We start from the raw sequence: 16150 nt of genomic DNA, 5'->3' as shown, positions 1-16150 counted from the left end.
GTGAATCATGGCAAATGGGCTAAGTTATGAGAAATAAGGGTTCTGTGCAAACGAGTTCTGTTAATATGCTTATTTTGTTATGTTAATTGAATCATGACAAATTGATTTTGATAGAGAAATGCTAAAGAATCTACTATTTTCTGGCATTTTTCACAATATTATTGAAGAAAAAAAAAACTATTAGAGCATTGTGAAAATCATTGGTTAGTGTGATCTTTGTAATGCTCATTTTTTTATGATATGTTCTTTGTTATTTCATACGTACCGTGATCATAGTATTGCTCATTTTTTGATAAATTTCTTGATTTGTATTATGTATTCTTAGTTCTTAGTTCTGTGCAATCAGGTTTCACCGTCGTTCGCACTTCAGCTCTCCTGCTCAACTTTCTCAAGGTAAAATTTATTCATTTGAATCATTGTTACCGTATAGAATGAATCAGGAAATTAATCTTCAGAATTTTTGTTATTGATATGCTAGATTACGAATTTTCATTGCTAGACATGTTACCCTGAATATCAATCACAGCTTTTCCATCCATCATGCCTTACCCCATTGTCATTACTACTAAGTAAGTTGCTGGTGTTGCTATTCTTCTAGTTCTTTTTCTTCTTCGTCTTCTCATTATCATTGTTGTTATTACTACTACTGACAGTGGGTAGAGACTAGAGACTTTTGAGGTTGTGTGGTTTTTCCTTTTCTTCACTACCTTGATAGATAGCGAGAGGCTTTTATGCATAATGCACATACGAAATATTGTTGTATGGATTTTAGAATTATGCTAGCATTACATGTGATTTAACCAAATATGCTTTATGTTAATAAAGAACATAGTTAATAAGACAGGAGATTAGAAAGAGGTTTAACAATGAGGTAAATTGAATCACAATTTTAAGCGTGAGACATAATTTAAGGGATGCATCACGAGAATAGTTGTACAAATTTAACTAAATAATATGAGTCATTGAATTAATTTATGAATCATCGATTTGGTTTGTATGTTCTGATTGAATTAAGATATGTTTTCATGTCTTAAATAATAGTTACCTAGAAACTAGCCTAGAGACTAGGGTTGTTCTACCGAAGCTGTTGATTAATATTTGCAAACCGAACTGATGTTTTGTAGGCGACCCCCTATGAAAAGTGAAACTGTTTAGCTTTTGGGGTGAAGACCTGCTCGCGAACCCCTATGCAAAGTGATGCTTCAAGTAGGCGGCCTTGATCGTGTCGTAGCCTTCTATGAATAAGTGAGTTTATTTATTTAATTTAATTATTATGATAACTCATCCTTATTATTTTTTAGTATGTTACTTTGGTACGGAAATTCAACATGTACTAGATTCCCTCCAACCAGAATTGTTTGTCTCCTTTACTTCTGCTTTCAAATTCTATTAATCTATCTACTGTTTTTATTCCAAGATATGCTCTTTTTGCTGTTGTCTTCCTTTTCCCTTCCGGCCAAGCTGGGATGTTGCTGCATATATGTAATATGCAGATCAGATCTGATCACATTTGTAAATATGAAAGATGATGCAGTTTACATAATCATAGGTTCAGAAAAGGGCATGCAAATACATTGTATCAATCTCTAAAACTGTACAAATTAATGAGGCAGAGCATGTGACATGGGAATCAAAGTACATTAAAAGGTAATTTTAAGATTTGATCTGTCAAGTCTGGAAATTTTAAGGCTAAACAAGTTTTTGAACACCTCTAGTTTAGGGGCTAGTTAGGGTTGTTGTCAACTTCTTGGGAGCTCGACCTGAATTTGTATGTTTTTTCTTGGTTGGTTGTGTTATTTTTACAAGTCTATTTGACTTGGTTGTTTTATTTTATTATCCATTTTGAATAATGTTGTTTTCTTTTGTTTTGAGTGTTAATGATACTTCATATTGCTAATCATTGTCTTATTTTATTTTCAGCCAACAAACACAGAATACCAAAGATGTGTGCCGCTCCTCCGAGTCTAGTACTGCCTTGAGAATCATGAGCAACATCACTAGAGATATTTAGATAATATTATGAGCTAATGAAGATGTTACTTTTTTGTATTTTCAATCATTGAAATTCACTTGTATTTGGTTTTGAACGTTTAAGCTACTTTATTTCTAGTTTTAATCAAGTTCATTCAATGTATGAATCTGAATGTTAACTACTTTATTTATAGTTTTAATTAAGTTCAATGTATGGATCAACATTGATACTTTTGATGTTATATAGAATTATGTAATTGTAGTTATATATTATTTCATTTTAGTATTTATTGATTAATAGTTTCATTTTAAATTAAGATTAATTTATTTATTCAGCTGTCAAAATTATCTAATGAAAATGATAAACAAGAAATATTATTAAAAAAATGAAATTTATACATTTGCGACGGTTTTAACTGTCGCTGCAAGGCTATAAGACCCATCCATATAAAATAAATAAAATCACATTGCGACAGTTACAACTGTCGCTATACCTTTTACACGGTTGTAACGACCGTTTCCCGAACCGTCGCGAAATACCTGCTTTAAGATACATTGTTGAATATTTTATATTCTAATACATACACAGAAGTTCATTTTATGAGAAGTTGTGTGGATTTGTATTTAGAATTGCTTTAAGATACATTGTTGAATCGTTGGATAGTGTTGGGTGTGTCGAACCTAACAAAGCGACGTGTGGTTGTATTTTTAGAACAACATACGGGTTGCCTTGTACTTGTGAGTTGGGAAGATTTAAAAGTAGTTGTGTGAACTGCTAGATTTGTTCATATTCAGTGGAGGAAATTAGGTATGGAAGGTCAATAGGAATAAGACATAAAAGTCGGATCATATTGGACAAGGAATGATGCAATGAAGGCATTGTGGAAACTGTTTAAGTCACTTGGAAAACGATCATTGAAAGGTAAGGTGCTTGAACTAGTGTATCCAAGTGGGAGTTCAATGTGTCCATCGTCCAACGAAGTTAAATTCAAAGGTAGAGTGAAGAATGATAGAGACAAAGTGTCAAGGAATATGATTGTATCATGATCCTTCATACAGGGAGCATGTTGACAAAGCATATTCTGATTCTCGTAGATAGTCATAGATGTTGTGTACAGAACCATCTCAACCCTCTCAGAAACAATCATCCCAACCTTCTCGAAAGCAACCCTCTCAGAAGTAGGAATTTCAGAGGTTATTGATATTGTTTCTTGAACATATTCATCCATATGATCATGACATAGTCAATGTTGATCAAAATGGAAATGTTGATTTAGAGTGATTGCATCATTACTTGTATATGGTGAGGTGGATTGGTTTATAGTTTGTAGAAAGTTTGATAATGAGATGAAAGCCTATATGAGTTGATAGATGTTTAGCAAGTGTACTAAAAACTATCGAAGTAATATAATAAAGTTTGTTTCCACGAGGACCGTGTTAATTTCAAGTAAACAATTGTGTTATGAAATATGATGCGTAAAGTTTATTTTAGTGCCCGAGGCAGTAGGTTTGTTGTGCATAAAGGTAAGGTGCCATTTAATTTGGGAAAGCAAACTTCTTTCCCATCATGGGAAAGTAAATCTCATCCATTAGATTCAAGAGGAACATTGATTTTATCATAGTCTTTCTACATTATATTTTTCCCCTTTATCCCTCAATTTCAACAACAACAACAATTCCACTAACAACAATGTTTTCTACAAACAACAACAACAACCTCAACATCAAAATCTTCATCAATCCCTTAATTCTAACTTCCATCTTCATAATCTCATAAATAAAACCAAAAAAATTATATGTTGGAAAACCCATAAATAAAAACCCAGATCAAACAGAATTCAAATTAAAATCGATTCTCAATAAACTAGCAAAATTGTAAAAGAGAAAATTTGTGTATCTATTGCCTTCCTCTTCGTTTGTGTGTATTTGAGTTTTTTTATTTTTGAATTTTTATTTTGATTTTTGGAATTTTGGGTTTAAGAGATGAACAAAGATGAATGATAGTTTTTATTGAGGGATGAAGAAGAATAAAAGGGGAAAAAATATAATGCAGAAAGACCATGATAAAGTCAATGTTCCTCTTGAATCTAATGGTTGAGATTTACTTTTCCATGATGGGAAAGAAGTTTGCTTTCTCAAATTAAATGGCACCTATAACAGAAAATTAAAGTTGTTTAGAAAAGATAGAGAGAGAGAGAGAGAGAGAGAGAGAGAGAGAGAGAGAGAGAGAGAGAGAGAGAGAGAGATGAGACTTGGTCTTTCGAATCCTCTGAGTTCCCCTAATTGGTACTCCGCATCTATGTCTTATGAATATTTCTCTAGTTTTACGAATGTTAACTAAAATAGCCCCAATAAATCCTTTGACTTAGGACTCTATCTAATTCCTTAGGTGATCTAATATTATTTGAAGGTTTTAAGAACGTTAACCTAATGTCACAAATAAACGATTATCCATTCCTAAACTAACCCTGTTTATTTGAACAATTCAATTAGGTCAAAGTTGAAAGTTATGGTCAGTAGTTATTCATTCTCACGAATTCATATTTATATTTGATCAGGATAAAAAGCATTAAGAACAATTGAATTGAATAAAACTAGATTGATATTGACAATAATATAGTTTCACAGCAACATGGTTCAATTAAGGTTACATCAAAAATCTCAGACCCAATCTCTAAGAGATTTAGCTACTCATAATTGAGTTTACAAATAACATAATCAATGGAAGAATTAAAAGATATATGAACTAATCGCCCTCCTAGAAGTCTTCAGATCACAAAATCGCACTTTGCTCTATCAAAATCGTCACCCTTGTATTTTGCACTGAAATCAGCTTAAATAGGCAAAACAGCATGCCCAATCGTGACACGATTTAAGTAAATCGTGTCCCGATTCTTCCTTGAGGAACAAACTTCTGAAATTAGGGCTTCCAAAATTGTGTCACGAAATAGCCATCATGACACGTTTTCATCAATGTCGAATGTATGTTTTTCTGAGCTCCAAATCGTGACACGTTTTTCAGCAACCGTGTCACGATTTCACTTTCTTCAGTTTTTCTTGCTTTTCTTGTTGTATAAGCTTGCTTGTGAACTCCAAATAACATGATTTTACATTAAAAATTACGTAATGACAAAATGTCAATCACAAGTTTGTACAAAATTTATTCGAAAACCACCTGCAAGATAGATTCTTTGAAGATATCAAAGTTGAACTCTGACTCCAAAGAGATGGATAAGTAGTATATCCATTAAAGTCATCTTTTTTTTTTTTTTTTTTTTTGCTTTCGCACCGGTTTCCGATCCATCAAAATTGGGCTACTAATCCGGCTCGTGCGTAGAGGCTTGCGCACTGGCCAAGCGTTGTTCCCACTGGGAATCGAACCCGGTATTCCTCGGGTACGTCTTTGGAAGGATGTACTTGTAAGACACTATTTTCTATGATGACTTCTCATACCTTTATGGCCAAAAAAATTTGCATTGATTTTGTAAACAAAAGTCATTGAGTTCGAGTAACTATGAGTAGTAGTTTTTTTTTATTTCAAATAGTAATTAATTTTATTTAAAACAAGATTTTGATTTTTTTTTTTCAGATGATTTTGATTCAAAAGTTTTTATTCAGATGAGTAGTAGTTTTTTTCAGATGATTTTTATATTTTTATTCAAAAGTCATTGATTTTGATTTATTTCAAATAGTTTTTATGATGCTCCAAGTTACAGCAAATTGGAAGAAATATCGTTCACCGGAAACAAAGTTTTGGATGGTAGCATATGCTGAATGTCTACACGAGTGGCAGTGCCTTCTAGTTGTAGCGCAACACATCGCTAGCTTGATTCAACCATGAGCATTTTTTTGTTTGATTTTATGTTTTGAAACTGTGTTATTGATGTGATATGTTTTTAATAAATGTTATTTGATATCATGTCTTCATTAGACGTTATTGATGTTATGTTTTCAATTTAATATTTGCAATCATAAACTAAAAGTCGATAATACATCATATTCTATAAACTCCTGAAAAAAAATCATATTCTATAAACTAAAAGTTGATAATATAACATAAAAAATAAATCTGATGTCGATACTACAACATATAAAACAAATCAATGTCGATAATACAACATATAAAATAATAAAGATAACTAATATAAAGGTCCACCACGAGCCAAATTTAATGCGTGGTACAAATGCCTATGCATAGGTTTCTCTGGCGTAGCCCCAATCTCGTCTAAGTAACCTTGTAGTTCGGAAGCAATCAAAGCCAGTCTCGGATCAGAAGGCCGTGCATCATTAGGGACGCTATACACCGGAAGAGGGACTGGTCTATGCGGCTCCTCACCAGAGCATATCAAACGAGGATGCGATACATTGTAGTACCACTCCATGTATGTCTCTGTGACCTCAAATGTATATGTCACCGGAAGTGCTCCTTCAATGACCCGATGCACACTTGAATGGTAATCAATCCACTCAACATCGACATCAAAGGTACGAGGATCTGGAGGAGGTGGTGGTATATATTGCATGTATCCAAATTGTCGGAGGCACCTCTGAGGCAAGTAAAGTACTAAAGTGTTGCACCAACGAAGACAACCATTGTATAGACATATATCATCAAATGGAATTATCTGGCGGTGACTTTCAAATGGGCGCCATATGACACTTGCAGGTGTCAGATCATCTATCAACCTTCGTATTTGATCAACCTTAAGAGTCCCTTGTTTATACTTCCATCGCATAGCTCGAGCGGCGCCTTTTTCTGGCTTATCACAACAAATTCGACTCTCTGCTCGATTACCAAGACTCGGAAAATATTCATGAATCCAACACTGTTACATAATAAGAAAAGATGAAATAAAAATTAATAAAGAATATAATAATAAAAAAGAAACAAAGAAAACAAATTATTATAAAAGCACGTATCATTCTTTCATCTCTAGTGATATTTAACAAATAAATTATCTCTAACATTATTATAAAAATACCTGTAAAAGTGTCACATATCCTCCAAGTTGCTTGCAAGTAAACATAGAGGCATCTCCCAAGTGCTCATACAATGTAACCAAAGCAGCTGCACCCCAACAATATTTACCACAATTTGACAAGTTTCTAAACAGCGGTAGATATTTTGCCTCTACGAGAGTAAAACTCTTGTCTGTAAAAATAGTACACCCAACTAGGAGGAGCATGTACGCCCTAGCAGCGCAGTCAAGCATCCCAGTTTGATGATGCATATCGAACAACCTGTACAACCACTCCTGCCTATAATAGCCACCCCTGTTCCTCGCCGTCTCCGCCCTAGCTTCATCATAAGTTACCCCCAACAACTCCTCAGCAAGTGCAGCTGCTCCTTCTTCCGTTACACTTGGAGGTTGATCGTAGAAATCACCCTTAATCGGAATGTGAAGTAGGCAAGCCACATCATACAGTGTAATAGTCATTTCACCAAATGGCATATGAAATGACGACGTCTCAGGATGCCATCTCTCCACAAACGCCGATAAAAGATTGGCGTCAACCATTTTCATACTAGTCATTTGAAGTGCGCTAAGTCCAGAACCTTCCAGCCATCCCTCTATTAAAGGGGGAAGTTGTGGAGGAACCCAACCCTCCAACTTTTTCCCATGTGATGCTACCTTTAACTCCTTTTTGACACCGCGCTCCTGAATAAATTTAAAATAAATAATCAAAATAATAAAACATTATTAAATTACTAAATAAAACAATCAAAACGATTAAAACTAATAAATCATTAACACCAAAAAATGAAAATAATTAATAAAAAAATACAATTTATATGACACATTAACATCATTAAGTGTACTAGTAAATACAATATTTAAATTAATAACCAAATGAGTTATTTTCTGAATAAAAAAATTATTTTCTATCATTTACAATTATAATAACTAAATTCGTTAAAATAAAAGTTAATTTTTCAAAAAAATTCCTACTCACAATAAGGATGGAAGTAGGCCAAACCGTCAAAGAGACCTATAACATAAATTGTTTAATGTCTAGTTTGACTCCACTCATTTAACAATAAGATCAAATTTAGGCTTTTAAAAAAGCTTATTTATTTAAATAGGTTGGACTTGAGTTTTTTAAAAGGTCTATTGAACATTTTTTTTTAAATACAAAAAGGCTATTGATAAATCAAGTGAGACCTATTTAGCATAGTGGTAGTAAATTGGCATACCACTTTATTGAAAAAAATAAGGGAAATGTTAACTAATGCTTAAGCATTGATTAACATTTCCCTTATTTATATAGGTTAAATTTGAGCTTTTTAAAAAGTCTATTAAACATACCTCTTGATCATTAGCTAATTTAATTTTAAGCCTATTAACCTATTTTATTATATGTATAGGTCAGACTTGAGCCTTAAAATTTTATAGCAGGCCACTCCTGTTTAAGTTAAAGCAGTGTGGTTCAACCTACTTTCCTCTCTACTCACAACAGTGAATATTGATTATTTTTTGAGATAAAATATAATTTTTTTAGCATGATTCTTATAAACAATGAAGTTATGTTTTTTCTTATGAAATCTTGAGATAAAATGTAAAAACTTTAATATGATTCATATAAATAATGAAATTATATTTTTTCTTCTGAAATTATATTTTCTAAAATATAAAAATCAACAAATAGTTTTTTATTTCATAAAAATAATCATTAATTTATTAAGTTGATATACTAATACACTTCAATTTACGAGTGTACCGTAGAAACTTCATATGATACACTAAAAAATTCAACAATTTAAACCAATAGATCATTGTTATATAAATAAATCAGTCAACTAATTAAAACTAGTAGGCTTAAATGCTCAATTGGTCTCTTAACTTGATTTAAAATATCGGTTTGGTCCCAAAAGTAATAAAATATCTGTTTAGATCCCTTAATTTTATTTAAAGTATCGATTTGATCATTTCTATTAATTTAATTCAAAAAAATGTTAAGTTTAAGGACCAAACTAATACTAATTAAATAAGTTATGTGATCAAAATCTAATGTTTACATACCTGACCATACCACAACCTACGCGCAACATGACCCTCGTATCGCGTGAGAAGAGATAGATCATAAGGTCCTCCACGATACCCACGTACGGGCTGCTCCATCTCCTGATGCATGAGCTGCTCCACTGCCTGATGTGCAAGCTGCTCCAAATTTTGATGATTGGGTTGCTCCTCTGCATGTATAGGTGGTTGATCACACTGCTGATCATGAACCTCTTCCTCGTCTAGTCGTGGTTCGTTGCAATGTGCCACTGAAAAAATGGAAAAGAATTAGTGCAACAGAAAAACAGTAGCAAATTGAAAATAAGTTATTTACAAAAAAAACTAACTAAAAAAACACTTGTTTAAAAAAAAATCAAAACGGAAAAGTGGTGCCTTTATTAACCGGAAAAGGTGGTAATAGTGTTCCGAAAAACAAGTATTCACCGGAGAAAGATCTATGAGTTTTCCGTAAACAAACTCTTCATAGATACGTAGATATCAATTTTCCAGAATCCAGATTACAAATCGGAACCGGAAACAATTGCTTGCGTTTTCCGAAAATGTTTGATTGTGTTTTCCGGGTGAGATTTGAATACTGAAAAACTCAAAAGTAATTTTTCAATGTGTTTAAGCAAACTTACTTCTCTGCTGCAAACCAGAAACTTTCAAAAGAATTTGAGAGCAACAAAACTTGCGTTTACATACATACTATGGCAAAATGTATGGGCCCAACAAAACTTGGTTTGATAGCTTTTCTGTAACTATCTACACCCCCTCTAATTACTAATATCGAAATCCAAACAACAGTGAATCGTAGGGTTATAAGCAAAAGGGGATCCATTCTCTGGCGTTCTGTTAAGTCACAAAATGCTGAGAAGAAAACCAACGAAAATCGAAGTGAAAATTGAAGACAAAGAAGAACTTGAGGAAGCTCGCCGTCGCAACACTGCCAACGCCACCACGAACACAACAACCACCACCACAACTGGCGCCGCTTCTCTCCTCCGTCAATTCGATCGCGCCGAAGATTCTTCTTCCAAAGCGAATCGCATTGGTCTCTCCTCCTAAACTCTTCTCAACACGCTCCTTTTCTCTTTCCCCTTCCGATATGGAGGTTGAAGTCAAGCTTCGTCTCCCAAACGCAGATTCTTATCACCGTGTCACTACTTTGCTTTCTCCCTTCCACGTTATCACTCATCGTCAACATAATCTCTTCTTCGACGGCGCTGGATCGGAACTCTCTTCTCGTCGCGCTATTCTTCGGCTACGATTCTACGGTGACGATGAACGGTGTGTTGTTTCGTTGAAAGCAAAGGCGGTTCTGGTTGATGGTGTGAGTCGTGTTGAAGAAGATGAGGAGGATTTGGATCCGAAGATTGGTCGAGATTGTGTTGATGAACCGGGGAAATTGGGGTTGGTGGAGTCGAGGATTATGGGGAGGGTGAAGGAGGAATTTGGGGTGGTGGGTGAAAATGGGTTTGTGGGTTTGGGAGGTTTTAAGAATGTGAGGAATGTTTATGATTGGAAAGGTTTGAAATTGGAAGTGGATGAGACTCATTTTGATTTTGGAACTTTGTTTGAGATTGAATGTGAAAGTTCTGATCCTGAAGAAGCCAAACGCATTCTTGAGGAGTTCTTGAAGGAGAATGGAATTGATTATTCATACTCTGTTGCTTCTAAATTTGCAATTTTTCGAGCTGGGAAATTGCCATAGTGAGTGGATTTTCTATTGTTTTTCAATTGAGTTGAAATGAACTAGTTTATAAGTTATGGTTTTTGTAGTTGATAATTTAAGAATGTAACATTTCATGTTTGTTGTATTGCACTTATCATTCAGCTGGTTTTGAAAGTTACTATGATGTTTTTAGTTTATGATTACACATGCTTGATCTTTTATTTATATTGCTCATTGTCATTTTGATTGATCTTTTAAGGGTTAGTATATCTCAAGTACCAGCTGATTATCCTGTGAATAAATTGTTGTTATCAACCGTGGATTTAAAAAAACAGCGGTTTGTTCATGTTCCGCTATACTACTGTTCTATAACTACGATGTACTAGATGGTGTATTGCAGAACAGTAGTGGTTTGTTTAAATCCTACTAAACTGTAGCGTTATAGAGCTGCTCTTTCACAGCACTGCTTGTCATTGCACAATCTAAGTTGGTGTGCAAATCTTAGGTGGTGATATTAATAGCCATTGTAGCATATACTTGTAGATAAATAGTTTAGTTTTGTTGTTAAGCTCGCGACCTTTGATAAACTACTCTTTGCTCTACACAGTTTATGTTGTTTAAGGTTTGAAGGTGGTACACAATTTGAGATGAATCACTTGTTAGTGTTGATTAAGAATAACAATTTGTCTCAAGTTTCTCAACCGTTTCACTTATGATTAGTTAGTTTCTCAAGTCTCAATTTCTCAAGTATATCTCAGGCTCTTAGCTGTAGAGTGTTTGAACTTGATCATCGCCAAACCTAATGCGATTATGTTTTGATTTTGATGATGGGATTGCATGAGAGTTGAGAATTGATAAGAGGCTCATCAGTTTATTTTTCAATTTATCTTGTGTTACTTGGTCTAATGACACTGTAACTGAACATATAAGTAGAGATATCTAAATATGATTGTGTAAAAGAAGAGAACTGTGTTCAGCATGGAAAGAAAAATGATATGCATTATGCGCTCCATTCAAATGTCTATGTCACTAGTTCTAGTTGAGGTTAGAAAAGGAAGATTAATAACAATCAGAAGCCACAGGCCAGTATGAAATTGAACCAGGATTATTTAATGGTTTTTCCTAAATATTTTTGAATTTTTGTTAGCTATTCCCTTACCATTTTAATACAAAGTGATTACCAAACATTTTAATATGTTTGGTAATCACTTTGTATTAATCCACTTATGCATGTTTCCACCGTCCTGTGAGCTTCATCCTTCTGTATTTTTGCATTTTGCATGTTTCTTTTATTCAGAATCCTCTTTCAGCCTTCCAACATTTTTCTTAAATCTTGGTGTATATATTTAAGAACTTTTTAAGTCAAGTTAGAACCTTCTCCCTGAACATTTTTCACTATCAAGTGTGTCCTTTTCGATTATCCTAGCCCCTAAATTTTATTGAAAAGATTTTTCCTTATTTTTCATGCTTCATGTGCAGCATAATTTTAGTTTGATACAGAAAGAAAATGTTTTTTTTTTTTTTTCCTTCAATGAATCTTGGTTTACTGTGTCATAATAATCTTGGTATACCTCGTTTAAATTCAGTTACAAGCTCACCCCAGCATATGATATATATATTTTTTTAACTTACACTTGTAATTGAAACATACTGTGACATGTTGATCTGCTTGATCCGTAGGTTATTGTTTATTAACATGCCAGCTGCTTCGCAATGCCTACAGAGAACCGTTTATATTTCCTTTCTCTATTTCCTAATAAAAACCATTGATATTTTTCATGGTACTGGGAAAAACCATTTATGTATGTGTATGTCCGAAATGGGGATTACATACTTTGAGTTGTGTTGGATATGGATGCTACATTAGGAGTTTTTGGAAAAGACGCTTAGAAAACTAAAAACCATTTTAATACAAAAATTGTTAAGTGATTCATAAAATCCTCCGTGCTTTAATTCCTCCAAACATTGGGGTGAATCACCGAGATTTTTTTTTCTCTCTTATATAGTTCTAAACAAAAACCATGTCTCTTATAGTTCTAAACAAAAGTCATGTCTCGATTTCAAGTTTTCCACGTTACATATTACATACCTTAATATGAAGGATGTCCCCATTAGTAAAGAGATCTTAATATCAACTTGTCCCTAATTTTTGAGAGGGGCTTGTATGGTATGAGAGAATGTGTGTGTATGCCAAATTGATATCGAGAGTAAGAAAAGGAACTATTGTTTATTTCTGGAGAGATCATTGACTCCAAAATTGTGGAAGGTTGAAGAAATGTGCTCTAGGTGAAATACCCTTGGTCGAATATGTGACTTACTTAATAACTGTCTTAAACACGAGGGGTTGAGATCTAAATAGGATAATGACCCTTCTTCCTAACCACATTATTGAAAATGTAGACATGCATATCTCCTCATACTAACAAAGATAATTGTAATATTGTTTGGAATAAAACTACTAATGAGATTTTTGCTTCTGCTTCAGCTTATGAATACAAAGTACAAACCACTCTTTCTCAACCAGATCCTTTGTTCAAAATAATTTGGCGCAGGAAAGGTTATAAATAAGAGGATTAGGCTTATGTTCTGGAAGATTGGTGGAAGAATATTGATGACAAATTATGCCAGAAAGAAGTGTGGCATGACCTGATGAGATTCATCCCATCTGCAAGTAATCTGCTTAAAATGATCTCAATGTGTTTAGGGGCTGCAGGAATGTAAAAGTTGTTTGGTTGCATTTCAATATATCTACAACACGAAAAAAATTTCCACTTAAATGATAGCAAAGGTTGGCTGGCTCAAAACCTGTTGAACATTGAGCTTGATATGTTTTATGGTCCTTGGGCGGAGCTGTTTGTGGCCATTCTAAATTGAGAAATTGGTCGGTGAGATTTAGGCTACAAAAAAGGAGTATGAACCGGTCATCACTGTGTCTTATTCAGATTCAGGTACAAGTAGAGCAAGAACATATTGTGTGGAAGCTCCTTGTCTAGATTGATTAGAATTAGTTGCAATGCAACAATTTCCCAAGAGTAGACATGAATGAAGCCCCTTGTCAATTCTATTCTAAAAGTTAAGCTTTGGGCTGCTCTCCGGAGTTTGATGATAGCAAAGGAGAAATATTTTGACTGAAAGAAAGAAAGAAAAAAAAAGGAGAAATGCTTAAACTCATTGATGATAGAACCAAACTCTTTGTTAGCTGTTAATGCAAGTGTTAACACTGACACACTCATGCCCGTAACGACTAGTTAGCAAAATTGATGCATTTATGTTGGATTTTGATCATGTCCAAATTAATAATGTAGTATTGAGAGAAACCAATCAAGTTGCGGATACAGAACCAATAATGTTTGGGTTCTCCTTGAAAGTTCCCTGTGATAACTTTAATTTGACTCGTGTATTTAGCGTTAGAATTTATTCTAGTTAGTCATGGATCAATAAGTATAAATTAGCACATTTACATATCAACAAATAGATCAGATCAAGAATGATGCATATGCCTTTAGGTTTCGTGAGAATTCGAGAGAGACGGGTGATGAAAGTATTGGAGGAGTGACTACTCAACCGCATCTAGGGTTTACAAAGTAGCTTTTCAATTTATAGACCGTATGTCAAACTTATGATGAGATAACATTTAAATGGTCAAACGGTCGAGGACAAAGACCTTTCGTTGAGCTAGACTAAATGGATCAACTCATCATGTTTTATTCGAAAACAATAACTCAATCACGCATATTCGTCAATTAATTATATCTAATGTCCTCTTGGATAGGGAGTAAAAACCAAACTAGTGAGTCAATGAATCCAAAGATGCACTCTAAAATAATTAAATCAATTCGACATATCTGATATGTTGCGTTTAATATGATTGATTTTATCATCCAAAAATGTTAACGACAGGGTTTGTTACTCGCTTATCTTCCCTTCCCCTCTATTTATATTTCTTTCAACATGAATATGAAAGAAGTGAGGCTACATTCTTTTAGAAAAATCCAAACCATGCTATTTTATTATTATTTATTTTCTTTTTCTCTAACTTAATAATATATTTTTCAATCATTGGTATATTATTTTAGACAGATGAACCATGTTGAGATTGTAACTTTCCCGCGGGGATTTTAATTACTTTCTTCCATTACCATTAGTTGACCAAATATCCAAAGCTCGTGAGAACGCTACCGCCGCGGCTTCTCTCCTCCGTCAGTTTAATCGCACCGAAATGGAAGTGGAAGTAAAGCTACGTCTCGCAAACGCCGAAGCTCATCGCCAAGTCACCGCTTTGCTCTCTCCCTTCCACGTCATCACCCATCATCAACACAACCACTTCTTCGACGGCGCCGCCTCTGAACTCTCTTCTCGTCGAGCCACACTTCGTTTCCGATTCTATAATGATGATGAACGGTGTGTCGTTTCACTTAAAGCAAAAGGGGTTCTAGTCAACGGCGTGCGTCGTGTAGAGGAAGACGAGGAAGATTTGGATCCGAAGATTGGTCGAGATTGCGTTGATGAACCGGGGAAGTTGTTGGGTTTTGTGGATTCCAGGATTATGGGGAGAGTGAAGGAGGAATTTGGGGTGGTTGGTAAAAATGGGTTTGTGGGTTTAGGGGATTTTAGGAATGTGAGGAATGTTTATGAATGGAAAGGTTTGAAATTGGAAGTAGATGAAACTGGTTTTGATTTTGGGACTTTGTTTGAGATTGAGTGTGAGAGTTCTGATCCTGAAGAAGCTAAACGGATTCTGGAGGAGTTTTTGAAGGAGAATGAAATTGATTATTCATACTCTGTTGCTTCTAAATTCTCAATTTTTCGATCTGGGAAATTGCCATAGTGTGTCAATTTTCTATCGTTTTTTGAGTTGAGTTGAATTAGTTTATAAGTTATGCTTTTGTTGTTGATAATAATATGAGTGTAAGATTTTCTGTTTGTTGTGTTGCAAGTTACTGTTAATCTCATGTTCCTTCCTACTTATTTTGTTTACACATGTTTGATATTTTGTTTCTATTGTCCATTGTCATTTGATCGATCTTTGCAAAGTTGGTAACTTGGTATAGTTTCTCGAATACCAGCTGAATCATCCTCCTGTGAATGAATTGTTGTTATCAGTGTTTTCAATCACAGATGGCAAAAACCAGACGTTTGTTCAAATTTTGATTTTGACAATGCTTTGTACTCATGTTGCAAAACAATAGCAGTTTGTTCAAATTATGCTACACTATAGCGCCCTTCTTTGACAATACCGGCAAATCTTAGGTGAATGATATATTTTTTTTGAAGAAAATTCTCAGGTGAATGATATTAATAACCATTGTAAACATTGTTGCTGCAATGCATAATTTTAGACAAATAGTTTCAGAATGGAAAGAGACAAGCTCGTTGGTTATTTTTCATGTTATCTTGTGGTCTGATACTTATTCTAAGGACACCGTAAATGTCACATGTAAGTAGGGAGTTCTTAATCTGATAGTGTAGAAGAAGAGGATTGTATTTGGCATGGAGAGATAAA

General features: G+C 34.1%; 3 protein-coding genes across 4 annotated transcripts; 2 read left to right on the top strand and 1 right to left on the bottom strand.

Annotated features, from left to right (window-relative positions):
* Positions 1–6028: 6028 nt before the first annotated feature.
* Positions 6029–9723, bottom strand: LOC112421325 (protein MAIN-LIKE 1). 2 transcript variants are annotated; one of them, XM_024782656.2, is made up of 4 exons: positions 9614–9723; positions 8994–9241; positions 6954–7631; positions 6029–6797 (listed from the first exon to the last, which is right to left on the bottom strand). In XM_024782656.2, coding segments are annotated over exons 1-4 (1614 nt in total). In that variant the 5' UTR covers positions 9615–9723; the 3' UTR covers positions 6029–6110. The 2 variants fall into 2 exon arrangements, with proteins under 2 accessions (XP_024638424.1, XP_024638425.1); XM_024782657.2 differs by lacking the exon at positions 9614–9723 and adding an exon at positions 9417–9551.
* On the top strand, positions 9449–10872 carry LOC11438183 (triphosphate tunnel metalloenzyme 3). The gene has a single exon (XM_003609430.4). It carries the CDS (start codon positions 10081–10083, stop codon positions 10684–10686), a length of 606 nt encoding a protein of 201 aa, XP_003609478.1. The 5' UTR covers positions 9449–10080; the 3' UTR covers positions 10687–10872.
* Positions 10873–14713: 3841 nt separating this feature from the next.
* Positions 14714–15648, top strand: LOC11440295 (triphosphate tunnel metalloenzyme 3). The gene has a single exon (XM_003609431.4). The coding sequence runs from the start codon at positions 14867–14869 to the stop codon at positions 15473–15475; it is 609 nt and encodes a 202-aa protein (XP_003609479.1). The 5' UTR covers positions 14714–14866; the 3' UTR covers positions 15476–15648.
* Positions 15649–16150: the final 502 nt, after the last annotated feature.

This window comes from Medicago truncatula, unplaced genomic scaffold (assembly GCF_003473485.1).
Source record: "Medicago truncatula cultivar Jemalong A17 unplaced genomic scaffold, MtrunA17r5.0-ANR MtrunA17Chr0c28, whole genome shotgun sequence".
In the NCBI taxonomy this organism is placed as follows: Eukaryota; Viridiplantae; Streptophyta; class Magnoliopsida; order Fabales; family Fabaceae; genus Medicago; species Medicago truncatula.
Note: the sequence above shows the minus strand (reverse complement) of the source record. Positions and strands in the feature narration are given on the sequence as shown.

Excerpts from the sequence above, each read along its gene's own strand:
- LOC112421325 (XM_024782656.2), bottom strand. Across the intron at positions 7,632-8,993 it reads GTAGGTTGTGGTATGGTCAG|GAGCGCGGTGTCAAAAAGGA; the intron begins GTATGTAAACAT and ends AAATTTATTCAG. Across the intron at positions 6,798-6,953 it reads GATATGTGACACTTTTACAG|TGTTGGATTCATGAATATTT; the intron begins GTATTTTTATAA and ends ATTATGTAACAG.
- LOC11438183 (XM_003609430.4), top strand. The coding sequence starts at position 10,081 with ATGGAGGTTGAAGTCAAGCTTCGTCTCCCAAACGCAGATTCTTATCAC.
- LOC11440295 (XM_003609431.4), top strand. The coding sequence starts at position 14,867 with ATGGAAGTGGAAGTAAAGCTACGTCTCGCAAACGCCGAAGCTCATCGC.